The sequence below is a fragment of the Ammodytes marinus genome, assembly GCF_949987685.1.
Source record: "Ammodytes marinus genome assembly, chromosome: 6".
In the NCBI taxonomy this organism is placed as follows: Eukaryota; Metazoa; Chordata; class Actinopteri; order Uranoscopiformes; family Ammodytidae; genus Ammodytes; species Ammodytes marinus.
This window is the reverse complement of record NC_137235.1, coordinates 9,744,621-9,759,446: the sequence shown is the minus strand read 5'-3', so window position 1 is coordinate 9,759,446 and position 14,826 is coordinate 9,744,621. Positions and strand designations below refer to the sequence as shown.

The 14,826-nt window shown below is 43.0% G+C and overlaps 1 protein-coding gene across 1 annotated transcript; it reads right to left on the bottom strand.

Annotated features, from left to right (window-relative positions):
• Positions 1-538: 538 nt before the first annotated feature.
• Positions 539-9,750, bottom strand: LOC307252282 (3',5'-cyclic-AMP phosphodiesterase 4C-like; the record flags this gene model as incomplete). Its single annotated transcript, XM_080029919.1, has 18 exons — positions 539-981; positions 1,141-1,148; positions 1,324-1,793; positions 2,723-2,905; positions 3,128-3,250; positions 4,002-4,156; positions 4,255-4,354; positions 4,468-4,632; positions 4,729-4,827; positions 5,253-5,410; positions 5,540-5,633; positions 6,076-6,238; positions 6,663-6,733; positions 6,888-6,927; positions 7,067-7,249; positions 7,638-7,768; positions 8,611-8,745; positions 9,709-9,750. The coding sequence occupies 18 exons, from the start codon at positions 9,748-9,750 to the stop codon at positions 539-541; spliced, it is 2,763 nt and encodes a 920-aa protein (XP_079886045.1).
• Positions 9,751-14,826: the final 5,076 nt, after the last annotated feature.

Below are 14,826 nucleotides of genomic sequence, written 5' to 3'. Positions count from 1 at the left end.
TAAACCAGACAGTGACAGAGAGATGAGGGGTAGCACTTATTTGCATGTACGTATTCCTTTTTTTTGTTTTCAGGAGCTACAAAAGGTTGATAAAACAGCCCCCCCCCTCCCTTTTATTATAATCCCCCAGTTTATTCCCACACGGCAGTGATGGATGTACAGATACTCGGTGTTGAAGACGACTCTAGTCTTTTTCTATCACAACCAGCGAATCAGGACGTTGGAAAGCAACAACCTGGCTGCCCTGGGAAGACGTGCGCTCTGGCCAGTAGTTTGTATGTGTCTCCCCCCGTGCTGTTTCCGCCCGTCTTCAATGACTCCCTCTATGCCGGGGAGTTAGTTGAAGACGCCTGTAGTGGAGCGAACACTGGCCTTCAGCTGAGAGAGAGAGGGGGTCACATGATAAAGTGGCCGGAGTAAGAAGGGGACATCTTCAGCTTTCTTAGACCGTCGAAGCCTCCCTGGCTCCATTCATGTTCTCCTTCATCTCTCTTTTTCGCCTTTCCTCTCTGACTATTCATTCATCTTTGAAACCCGACTAACTGTCATCTTCTTCTTCTACTTCCTCTTCTACTTCCTCTGCGGTTTCATCCTCGACCGGAGGAGCCTCTTCCTCTTCCGTCTCTCCTTCTTCCTCCTCAACCTTATCCTCCGTCTCTGGCTCTTCCTCCTCCCCCACATTCTCCTCTGTCTGGCCCTCATCTTCTTCTACATTTCCCTCCATCTCTGCTGTCTCCTCTCCTTCTTTCTCCTCCTCCTGCTCCTCCTCTCCCTCTTCTCTTTCCACATTCTCCTCCACTTCTGCCTCGTTTTCCATTTCCTGTTCTTCCTCATCTTCCGCTTCCTCCTCTTCTTTTGCTTCCTCATTTTCTTCACCTTCACCTTCCTCTTCTTCCTTTTCCTCTTCCTTCTCTTGTTCTCCGTCCTCATTTTGCCCATTATCTTCCTCCTCCTCCTCTTCCTCCTCCTCATGAAGCCCACCTAGAAAAGGAAAGGATGTTTTATTGCCAAGTTAGATGAGAAGAGCGATACCTATATACAGTATACATTTTATATCTATATATACGTGTGTGCGTGTGTGTTGGTGTGTGTGTGTGTGTTGGTGTGTGTGTGTGTGTCAAGGTAACAACATCTGTATACCAGCATTTCTGCAGCTCACTACGAAATTAACACATTACTGTATATGTCATGTTTTTACATCCAACCATTTCCTCACCTTCTCCTTCCTCAACCTTTGCCTCCTCATTTTCTTCCCCTCCCTCTTCCTCTTCCTCCTTTTCCTCTTCCTGCTCTTCTTCTTCTCCTTCTCCCTTCTCATTTTGCCTGTTCTCTTCCTCCTCATCCTTCACTCCTTGTTCCTCCTCCTCCTCCCCTTGATCCTCCTCTTCCTCCTCCTCGTCTTCCTCTGCCACTCCGTTCTGTTCACTGTTGTGGTTCTCCTGGTCCTCTTGCTCGGGCTCTACGTGGTTGTGTTCGTCTGTGCCCGGCTCTTGTGTTGGGTCTTGGGCTTGGTGGTCGTCTTGGGAGATGGCTTTGGGCCCACTGCTGCTGTTGTTCCTCAGGTGGATGTGGTTGTGGTTGTTGTGCTCCAGGTCCTCCAGTGTGAGCTCAAACTGGAAGCGGTCGTGTTGCAGCAGGTGCCTGTCCGGGGGAGGGGAGGGGGACTGGGGCATGGTGCTCAGGTACCACTCCCTGTTCTCCTCCAGCGTGTCCAGCAGCTCCTGGGCGTCCGGGTGCACCAGATCAGCCCATGTCTCCCACAGCGGGTGCACGATGTAGTCGATGAAGCCCACCTTAGAAAAAAGAAAAGAAATTATTGAAATTGAAGGGAAAACAATTACATCAAGAGAAATATGCTTATATTACTCTCTTTCTTGACAAAAGTAAGACGAGAAGAGAGATACCACTCTCAATGTGTGGTAAATATGATGCTACAGCCTGTAGCCGGTTTGCTTAGCTTACCATAGAGACTGGAAGCAGCTAAATACTGTATGTGTCAAGGTAACTGAATCTGTATATCAGCATGTCTGTAGCTCACCTCTAATCAACACATCATGGGCCAGTTCACACAGAGATGGATTTTTTTTTTTTTTACCTTTTATTTATACAGGTATATCCCATTGAGTCCGAAGACTCTTTTGCAAGGGAGACCTGTTCCCATTTACACGTTACCATTCACACACCGATAGCAGGCTAACTATCGACATTCACACGAGGCAAGGTGGGTGAAGTGTCTTGCCCAAGGACACAACAACTATGACACAGTTGGCAGGGCGGGGATCGAACCTCCAACCCTTTGATCATCGGCCGACCCGCTCTACCAACTGAGCCACAGTCACCCCAGTCTAGTCCTCGACTAAATGGAATTTTCAATGGAGATTGTCCATTGAAAGTACAATTTAGTCGAGGACTTGGCTTAATCCTTGTCTGTGAAAGTAGCCCAAATAGTCATGTTTTTAATCTAATTGATTCACTGCTTTCACTGTAATGACACCAACAAATGGCATCAAAAGAATGACCACTCACACTTTTGAAAGTCTCACCATAAAGTAAAGGGTTTAAGCTTCACTGAACAGGATTTGATTTCATGGCTGTTGTATCAAATTCTAAAGTGTGTGTTTCTTAAGTCACCTATAACATCTAAACACAATTTCCAATTCACCAACTTGGATTCAAAGTAACACATTCAGAGTGGATGGGAGAGAGAGAGACAAGGCATTACCTGACTCTTCTCCACAGACGCAGTGTGTTTGTCGCACATGGCACTGATCTCCATCCCTTTCTCTCGCTCTTTGTCACCCTGGCGAAAGAACTCTTCCATGATCCTCTCCGTCCACTGTCGGTATATGGCTAAGGTCTTGGTGGGGTTACTCAGGTCTGCACAGTGCACCATGTTCCTCAGCACCTACACACACACACACACACACACACACACACACACACACACACACACACACACACACACACACACACACACACACACACACACACACACACACACACACACACACACACACACACACACACACACACACACAGTACAGCATGTGTATTAACATGTACAGTCGACATATCCAGATTTCACAACACTGAGCATTCATGTTGGCATATACAGAGGACTGGTTACCTGTATCCGTTCTGTGTAGTGGTCCAGGAGCAGCACACCTGAGCTGGTCACCTTCTTGGTCTCCACCATGGTCTTCAGGTCAGCCATTAGAGTCATGTGTTTGGACATGTCTGTGGCCAACACCTGCAGGCAAGAGACAGTAAGTTAAAGCTAGAAAAGTAGCATAAAGATACAATGTAATCTCATTATGTGTCAAATAATAATATATAATAAGTATTTAGGTTAACTTTTAATAAAAAACAAACTACCAGACAAAGAGCACTTTTTAAAAGACCAGGTATTGCAAACATTAAATCAATGCTAAGTTTTCTGAATTTGGAGGAAACCCCATTCAAGTGACTGAAATATACTGAAAAGGCCCGCTTGTGCACTATTGTACAACTCATCTAGTTGCTGGGAGCTTTGGCTGTCATTTTGAAAAAAGCTTTTATTTAAAAGAAAATATCAGATTACCAGATTAGATCAAATAGGTTAGATTTTTTTTTATAGCATACAAGTAATTGAGAAAATCTCATTGAAAATCAGAAACATTCAATGTCAAAACAGGCAACAACAAGTTATTGACAAACCATATCAAAGAGAGACACAATGTAGCCTACTTGTACTATAAAAAATCAATGTAACATTCAATAAGAATCAAAAAAACAAACGTCATTATCACTACCTGTAGAACAACATTTAGGGGCCCCTTTATGACAACATAAGAGCTGGCTAAAGCCATCAATAGCTAATAAATCTAATAAATGAGACAATCCAAAACTATCAAATGATCAATAATGAGAAAATTGCAGCAAAAACTATCCAACATAATCTGAAGTGTGTCTGTTTATAATTGAACTGGTGTGGCGTGAGATGAGGTAGATACTGTCCTGACCATGTCGATGACCAGCTTGCGGAGGCTCTGACGCTGTCGCTTGGTGAGGTTCTGGAAGATGTCACAGTTCTCCAGGTGAAGGAGCTTAAAGCCCACAGCGAGGTGGTGGTTCTCCAAAACAGACTCATCGTTATACATGAGAGCCAGCTCCGAGTCTGAGGGAAGAGAGACAGAGGGGGAGGTAGACATGTTTTACCATTTGTTATTGTGTGTGTGTGTGTGTGTGTGTGTGTGTGTGTGTGTGTGTTCTCACTGGTGTTGATGAGGAACTGGTTTGAAACTCCAGGGTGGTCCACATCATGGATAGCTGCGGCGAAGAGAGCGGCAAGTATCTCCAGGTCAGTAAAGACGGCCTGATAGGGATAAGGCAGAGAAACTTTGATACTTTCATCCATTTTAAATGTATTTTATATTTGTTCTGGGTGTGTGTGTGTGTGTGTGTGTGTGTGCATGCATGTTCACATACATCAAGAGCAGGTGTGGAGAGCAGGACGTGCATGGATTGGGTGACGTCTGCAGCATGGAGGCTGTTGTGGTACGCTACATTTCCATGGTAATGGTCCTCTAGGGTCATCACATAAGTGACAAAGGTGTCGACCGGGATACGGAATGTTTTCAACAGCTCTCGCTCCTGAGGAGGGCAGGACAAGAGCCATAAGTATCACACACTCACACAAACACAAACACACACACACACACACACACATTCACACTCAGTTCTGTTTACCTGGAAGATTGTGTACATGATGCAGCTGAGAGGTCTGCTGTTGGAGAAATCTGCTACTCTGAATATGTTGAAACTCCACTTGTCCAGATCCTCCAACTCCTGTTCAAACACCGTCACACAAACACACAAACACCAACCATTTGTTTTGGTCAGGGTGCATTCCAATACAGTGTGCATCTGAATTTAACATCTGGCTGGACAATAAACCAAATTGTTCAAATAACTGACATTATGACAACCAATGACATCTTTCCTTTTTTTATTAAATACACCACTGCCTTAAGTCTCAATGTGACACTGAACCAGCCTCAGAAGTAAAGCACCATAAAAAGAGACACAAAAATAAGCCAAGATTTCAATAAAACTACCCACAAATCTACCATTGAAGTACTGTTATTTATCATCGTCAGGATAATACAAAATATATCATGTAACAGAGCACGGCCCAAGTCTGAACAGGGACCAATTTGTGGCTCATGTTATGTGAGTCAGAGAAGAAAAAAAAACAGCAAAGACAAGGAGACCTTGGCGAGCTCATCCTCGTGGTCCGTGTTGACACCGAAGCGAGGCATTGAACTGCTGGAGAGGCTGGAGCTGTGAGACAGTTTCCTCACTCCAGTGATTTGACTCATAGACTTGTCTTTCAGAGTCGGTGATGGGATTTCCTCCTCGTTTTGCTTGTCTGCAGGTTGATGGACACATGGATGGACACAGACACCCACAAGAGCAAAGACGGATGTATTGTGTTTGATTTGAAAATAGTTTGTGAAGGTGATGAAGACAGAAATCAGGTTCTGCTCCCACTACTCACCCATGAAGGTGCTGGAGATGTATTCAGACACCTGGTTACCAGAGCGACTCATCTCTGACAGGTGGGACAGCTCTCTGTTCAGCATCCTCTTAAACTGGTGCAGAATGATAGCAAAGCAGAGGATGTTGGTGAAGGTTGCTTACTTATAACACTACTATCTTCTGGTATCAAGTTACATTTCCGTGCAACATTCAATAGTTTTGAGTTATAGCACAGTTCAGAATAAACAATTATTGCAAAACACACATTTGTTTTTGGGTTGTGATGCCTCTGATTGTTTTTCAAGCTATGATATGTACTTTGGCAGAATATTTTACAGTTGAACAATGCATGTTTTACCATTGTGAATGACAGTAACAACAAACACAAGATGACAGTAAATCATTTTAAAATAATAACTGCAAAAAAAAAGTCAACACTCTCAAATGAACTGCAATTTCTATCTGAAATATACAGGATGCTGATAGTGATATATTATTATATTTGTGGTAAGGCAATATAAGCCTGCTGGTTGGTTCATTGCTGCATAGGCCTACCTTGTTGGAAGCCATTTCGCCGACAGAACGGTGTGTCTGAATGGTCTCCAGCTGGTCCAAACACCAGTCCAGCTCCTCCAGTGTGTCCAGGGCCAGCTGTTGGTACTGCTGGTCTGATAGAGAGGCTCTGGGACTGACACATACTCCACCCAGAGGAGACCTCCTGAGGTCACAACATAGTGTTAGACCTACCAGCAGCTGCTCACATAACATCAAGTTTTTAGAAAAAAATTGTTATTGTTAATTTATGAACAATCCCAGATGACAGGTACCTCTTGTCTTTAACTGTGCTTTAGAAATAAAGTTGGATTGGATAGGATATCGTTTTTAAAGCTCATAGCCTTTGATATATCTTTTTCTTTCTTTCCCTTTCTACTGTATACGATACAGAGTATCTCTTCATCTGGAAGGAAAGCTGTTGCATAATACAAACATGAATTGAACATTGGGAACATAGAAGATACACCATGAAAGTGTCTGTCTTTCTCTTTTGATAAGAAAGTGATAGTTTTTGCTTAATGCAAAATGCAACATATTATAATAGTGTGCGTAAGTGGGACATTTCTGGACAATGAGTTGGTACTGACTTGACTGTCGGTGTGGAGACGTTTGCAAGAATGGTGAAGTTGCTCCGTACTGATCGCAAACTGGCCAGTACCTAAATAATCACACAAGATATATACACAATGACCGTCGACAAATATACATACAACAAAATAATGTTATAAAGAGAACCTTTTTTACACAATCCCTAACATAATGATGAATACTCTACAGTATGTTAATAACGTTATCTACTGAGTGAGACTCACTTGAGCAAAAGGGGTGACGATGAAGTCCTCTGCTGTGTGCCTAAGAGATATCGGGACAGAGAGAGTTGAAAATAAGAGAGGAAGCTAAGATGAGGTGTTGACAATATTTCTCCTGAAAAAACATATGGGTACAGACATACTTGCTTTGTCCCCCTCTCACTCATATCTTTTTGTCTCACCCTTCGCTGGCGAGGGAGGAGTTACGCGAGACCGTCTTGGGCGACATGTCGTAGTCCGAGTCGGAGCGGTAGAGGAAGGACTCTCTCCTCTGGCCCGGGAGGCAGGAGGTGTGCGGGGACAGGCCTGGACTCTGTGAGCCCAGCGGGGTGTGACCTGGTGACACGCCATTTTCTGCTTCAAAACTGGAGAGGAGGGTACAACAAATGAAACGCCCTGCAAAAGCTTACTGGGAAATGGTATGATAGAAATCAGAGTATTGTGTCCTGTATGAGTGTAATAATATAAATGTAATTTATTTACCAAAATATTATGTTAACTTTCCATCTATATTTAAATTAATTTTGCTTTGGAGGTCCGAAAGACCAAAAGTTTTATTGGTAAAACAGATGCCTTTTAAAAAAATGTCCTTCCATTGTTTAAATTGAGTTTTTGTTTTGTCCAATGCTGTACGCCATTGTTTTGTTCTGTTATTATTTTATTGGTGCGTGCTTCATACTATGATACTATAGTCAAGAGCCGAAAATAAATGATTGAAATCACATTTTTTTTAAAGATCAGTTGAGTGCACACCTGTCTGTTGAGTCTGGTTGTGTGATGGAGATGCGTGGCGGAATGCGCAGGGGGAGAGTCGTTGGCCGTGACACGTTGTTCAGGACCTCAGGTGAACGAGTGCGGTCCCGAGGCCGGAGCCAGCAGGGAACCTGAAGACGTACAAAGGAAGGGTTTGCTTCTTTAGGTGATACTAGTCAGCACTGACAGGTGTACAGCTCAATTTGAACACTCAGCCTCTCTTCTGTTCAAGATGTAACTGCATTGGGTATGTCATTTTTCAGCCAGCCATTGGTTTCCATTCCATTATGTGAAATTCAATTATTAGATTCCTGCAATAAGTAATGTTTTGGTGTTACTGTTACATTATTTTTTCATGGTGAAGCTCTTAAACCATAGATTGGTTTGGAAAGTCTGAACTGCGCTACCTTATAATGAGAGTGTACGTTAAAATTTACTATGATAGATTAAACAACTCAAGCAAATCTTCACATCTTGCCAGATTAATGAAAAGCCAGTGGATCCTTGTTAAAGCTGGGGTATATGATTTCTGATTGGTCAAAGTGAACATGAGCGTTACACTTTGACCAATCAGAGCGAGGTTCCGATTCCAAATTATGTCTGTTCTTATTGGCTGTTGGCACCGACATTGTTGGTGTAGAGTGTGTCAGGGAGGGACCATAGGGGAGGGACCAAAGAAAACAAGTGGAGTGTTTGAGGTATTTGGATTCAAATCTCTATCCCAACTGCTATTTTCTCCCCAAATCATATACCCCAGCTTTAAGGTAGGAAAATTATTAATTCGAAAATTCGAAAACACAGTAATTGTTTTGTAAAATGGCTAGCATGTGTACTGTATAGCCTATAATTTGTGTGAAAAAATAGCACAAAAAAAGAAAAATTAATGGTGTGACCCTTGCTATGAGGGGCCAATAGCTCATTGTTAGCCCAGGGCTCCAAGCACGTTAATGCACCCAATGCTTCCTTACAATACCTGGAGACTAGACGAGAGTCTTCTGCTCCTCCCTCTGCGTAGCTCAGCCCCCAGTGTGGCACCAGACGTATAGGACCGGCTGAAGCGAGATGACTCCGCCTTCTCCCCAGCACCTGTTACATCAGTGTCATTACCCTGAGAGACAGGGGGATAGCACGTGAGACACACAGTTCAAAATATGTCTTTCTTTGGGAATAAAAAGAAAGTAGGCTACAGTAAATGTATAAGTAAAAATGTGGAGTCCATATTAAAAATTAAAGAATAGGGTCCAAAGTCCTCAAGAACACAGACTATAAATTATCAATGTGTGCGTGTGTTCGGCTACATGTGTGTGTGTGTGTGTGTGTGTGTGTGTGTGTGTGTGTGTGTGTGTGTGTGCGTGTGTGTGTGTGCGTGTGTGTGTGTGTCTGGGATATAAAGCCTCTACAGACTGAGCTCTTAGAGGCTGATCTGCACTGCAGTACCGTAGCAACAAAACACTAGGGGAATGGTAGCAGTTGCTAGGCAACAGTGCCGTGTTGCTTCCATGCTGCGTTTGATGCTGTCCAGACCCAGATGTGCAAAGATGCTCTCATCCCCTCACACACACACACACACACACACACACACATGCATACAGTACATACAAACATACAGAAATGTAAGGGCACCCACTCAGCATAATCAATAAAGAGGAGCGTTTGAATAATGCATCGTATAACGTCCTTCATACAAGACGTTACCTTTAAAAGAAAGTAGCTCTTTTACAGAGGGCACTTATTAAGCAGATGCTCATTTACATAGAGGACTGTGACCAACACACACTTTGAGGAGGAGACAGACAGTACACTCTGACTTCTGAGTGTGTCCACAGACCTTGCCAACAAGAACAAAGGGTGCCTTGGACATTTGAAAGTCACAAGGTGTGTATGCCATGGTATTAATTCAAGGAATCACACACACACACACACACACACACACACACACACACGCATACGCACACGCACACACACACATAGACACACACACACACACACACACACACACACACACACACACACACACACGTGAGTGTATTTTCTTGAGTATTTCCCCGGTTGTTTATAGTCTCCTTCTCACCTCTTCTCCAGTCACCGACAGCACACTGCGGCTCTTCTTCATTCTGATTGGCTCGTTCTGGGCCCCAGGGCGGAGCGTTCCCGAACCCAGGCAGCAGAGCAGGTGGAGAGCCAGGACCGGAGAGGTCAAAGGTCACTGCAAGGTCAAACCGGGGTCAGACCGGGTCACAACCGGCCCCCATTGGAGCTGACTCAGCAAGCCAACCGCCGCTCTCACCTCAGGCTCAGTCCTCTGAAAACGGGCGTCCAACCTGCCGTTGAGGTGCTAAAAGGTGCATTGAAGTTTCCCTCAAGAGTCTGAGGTGGATGACTTTTGTTTTTGATCTGATGTTGAGTTGGAAGAAAGAAAAAGCGGAAGGAAAATCCTCACTCCATTTTAGTGTAAGCTACGATTTTCTGGAAAATAAACAGGTCCGCTTGCATGTCGTCGCTCTGGCCAGGCGAGCCAATAGGATATCAGGGTCAGAGTTCATGATGTCACTACTGAAGAAAACCTTTCCCCAAGTTTTCTGAAACATTGATCCAACTCTGAGTCCAGTTCGCATGACATTTCCCAGGAGTGCACCTGATCCCACATCAATGCAGTAGTCCAACAATTGAATAATCCAGATCCAGTTTGTGGGAGAATTTGCAATTAGTCTCCCCTTGTTTCAGATCATTTTTCCATCGGATCCCAATACTGCACAGGGAGAAGTCTTAAGTCCAGATGTCAGAAGTCAGAACAGATTTTATTTGCCGGGGTCCATACTCAAACCCATCTCAGGGCGTCCTCTTTGGTGTTGATCCCATGTGAGAAAACAGAAAGGAAGAGTTAGTACAAGCAAAAATTCAAAAAGCGTTACCTAATTCGCTGTCCTGTTTACATTTAATCAATTCATTTGATGCATTGTCAAGTATGAGAAAAATAATTCCCCACGTATACAGTACTCCTTTAGAAGTGCAAATTAGCTTTGGGATACACAGTATATGAAGAAGCATATTCCAATTGTTTTCCACAACACAAACCTTATTTCCGAAAAAAGTGAAATACAAATATAAAAAATTGGTTGACCAATATCCCAAAACAAACTAAATATTTTGGCTGTGGTAGCATTTGTAGGAGCTGTACCTTCAGTGTAGAGCAGATACTGCAACACCAAAAGCTCTCTGATGTTATATAATAACTCGAGTAACATTTTGAGATGACCTAATTCCATTGGATAGGATGGATTCAGCATATGTGAGTGTTTCTGATTGAACTGGTAAACAGACAGGGATATTGGTGGGGACGTCTTTCACCTGGGTTCATGAACAAGACAGACCCACTCTCTGAAAGCACTCTCACACCAGAGTCTGCATGGTTTCAGAGTTAATATATCAACAACTGCATAGTGACACAGTGACATATATAAACACAGACAATAGGAGATTTGAGACCATTCACTCAACACTATGGCTGCCACCAGCACCACCTCCACTCCAGATAAAGCAGCTTATAAAACCAAGCAGCAATGCATCAATATGCAGCTCAACTACCAGCCCGCTCTTCGGTTACAAAACACACAAATATAGGCTATATATATATATATATTGAAGACATACTGAAACCAAGCATATACATGAGGACAGCCCTGCATCATGCCTGTCTCCACACGCACTGCAGGAGATATGTGTCAGATGGACACACATGTAGGCTACACAGTACACACACACACACACACACACACACACACACACACACACACACACACACACACACACACACACACACACACACACAGGCACGCACACACACACACACACACAGGCACGCACACACACACACACACACACACACACACACACACACACACACACACACACACACACACACACACACACACACACACACACACACAGGCGCCAGCATGTGCGAATAATAACATTCACCTTAATCGCCTCAAGATCAATGGAAAGATGGGCTGGGCCTCGTCTTCTTGCTTTCCAGCCGTCTCCTTCCCCGCTCCCTCAGTCTCTCTGCAGACTAGCAGCAGTGTGTCACCACGGCGAGAGAGAGAGAGAGAGAGAGAGAGAGAGACAGACAGAGAGAGAGAGAGAGACAGAGAGAGAGAGAAAACCACTTGCCGTCTTCATGAATATCCGTGGCTTCACCCGCCTCCCTCCCTGTTTCCCCCTCTCCCCTGCCACAGTGGTCTCCCCCAGCCAGCACCCCCCTCCCTCCTACACCCCCCCACCCCCCACACACACACACACACACCACAGCCTCCGTGGAGAAGCCCATCTCTTCTCCCTCCCTCCTCCCGCACAGTGTGTCCATTAATCTCATACAACAGCCTCCGCTCCTCCTCTCTCTCTCCATCGGTACCCCATGCTCTGCCCACCACCCCTCCCTCTCTGATTAGCAGCCACACGCTGATTCTCTGCTTCAATAGTCAGCCGTCGTTTCTCTCCATTACATGATGCATCCGCACACAGAGCACATTTGCATTGGAACCCTCCGAACATACACAAAATTAGGATTCATATGTTCATCGCTGTTCTTTTTTCTCTCTCGTGTTCTTTTAAAGTCATTCAAGGACATGCAGCACATATGTCAATTTTAGGCCCTAAAGCAGGAATAACACTTCTCGTTTGTGTTGTTTATTCTAAAACAGTTGGAAGTGTGTGATTACATTGGGGATGATGAGCTTCCAAAAGCAAAGGGCAGTAAGCTTTTTCTTTTTCGTGTTTGATGCTACACTGAATGAATGAATGAATTAACTAGGCTACATTTTTAACAAGACTGGCAATCAATTAAAGGTGGCGCCAGCGGTTCCAGAGAATGATTGTTGTAAAAATCACATATTGTCATAATCAGTGAATATCCTCTCACAATCCACAACCAGGCAGTAGGCTAAATGCAATGTGTGCTTTGAAAAAGTGTGCAGTGCACACTGAAAAAAAAACACATCTGCTGTAGCCTACACAGCCTAAACGAGCATTTACATTTACACCCATTTACAGAGCCTAGGCTGTGTATTACCACCAGATTGTTTTCAGTGCACACACAGTACCAACAGCTAGCGGATCGTGAGGAGATGTTTACTAATTTTGACAAAAAGTGATTATCACAACATGTTGTGTTCTGTGCAATCGCCGACGAAAATACCCAAAAGGTTCCCAGAGTCTGAGTCCCAAGCCCAAAGGTATTCAGTAATGTACGACAACTAAAGGCAGCCGATCCTCAAATTTGAGGACAAAGATACATTTTTTCGCTATAAAAAATGGGATTAAACTATGTATCAGTATTCAAAAGTTTCCGATTCATTAACACAGTCCATAAACTGAGCTTGTGATTGTTTCAGCTATTAGTGATAGTAGTGATAAAATGTCAGCAGAGCAGCCTCTGATGATAACAGTATAGCATAAAAATGTTTTAAAAAATAAACCTGTGGTGGCCTTTTCTTGTTCAATGCTTGAATACATTGTAATAATATTCACATGACTGTTGCAATTTTGACATATTGATGTACACCTAAAAAATAAACACCCAGGGGTTTCTGCATGAAGTTGCAAGGTTGTCACTTATACAGGCATTATCTAGATTTGATTTATGCCCTGGGGCCTGCGCTGATTGTTTTCTATTAAGTGACTGCACAGAGAAGCTTTGCCTCACAAAATCCTGCACAGAGCACTAAATCAAACCTACCGATTAATTATGATGCAGAGAGGAAGAGAGAGAGAGAGAGAGAGAGAGAGAGAGAGAGAGAGAGAGAGGTGGTGGGGGGGGGGCTGTAATTAATTTTTCAAAAATGTGTGTGAGTGAGATGTACTGTATAAACAAGTAGCCTATGGCAGAAAATGAGGCAGGATTCACAGCAACTAGTGGATAATGTAATACATTCAACACAAAATAATGAAGCCTGATTTATTTAACCAGTTCTACAACACAATCTAAAAACAGACAGAACCTTAAAGGTAGATGCAAAATAAAATACATATTGGTCATTTAAAAATAAATAAAAAGTGCACATAAAAACCCTTACGTCTTGACATTGCACTCTGGTATACTCGTCAAAAGTGTAGAGGTGAAACAGTTCCTCTGCTGATGAGTCAAACTGCCACACAATTTGTTTTTTTCAATTTGTCATTGTTATAAAATCCAATTACATGTGATTACATGTAACTTGTCACACTTTGTCTGGGAATCCTTTCATCAATTTACAACAGATGTCAGCTGATATTCAAATTATAAAAAGTTATACAAAAAATGATAAGGTTGGTGGATCTTACATTGAATTATTTGGCGTCGTTTATGAGCTGTCTTCCTCCAAACAGACTTGAGATGGCGCTGTCGACCACAGTAGGACAACAGATGCAGATCTTTCAAACTTTTGTCCTCACTTGATGTAAACGGAAGGAAGACCTTTCCACAATTTTCAACAAAAACAACTGTTATGGCAATGTTTACTGAGCATTGAAATGTAAAAGTAGGTTAAGATGCCATCATCACATATAACATGTATAAATAAATAAAGACATCAAGAGTGGCGACTTTTGCAAGTTCTCTTATGTGAGAGCTTTCTTTTAATGTGATTAATACAGAGGAATCAATTGATGATTCAAATCAGTCGATTCCAACAACATTAATTCAGGGTCAAATGTGTGCAGCATGAAAACGATCAAAGATACATGTATACGTGTAGTGATTTTGTTTACTTCGTTTGCACTTAACAGCTTAAGAATGAAAGATACTTTAGTCTGAAGACTGCTAATCCTGTATAGTATCACATGATGGTTAAAATCTATAAGCTCGTCAAATATGTACATTATGTTGCATGTATGGATCAGTCAGTCAACTAACAAATAATGTTAACTTAAAGGTGCTACGAGGAACTTTTGCATATTTCTCAAACTATATTCCCAAATTTTTCCTCTGATGATCGTAAATGACATGTAACGGCAAACGAGGCCATCAGTGCAACGGAATGCTCGTGACCTTTATATAGTTTTTCTTAAGGCCTTTGTCATGGGGACGCTCATCCAGAAACAACAGCTGGTGTAGAAAAAACACTACTGCTTTTGTCCAAAGGGGGTGCAAGAACAAACACAAACTGAAAGTTCCTTGGAGCACCTTTAAAGTGAAAACTTTTTGGTTAAA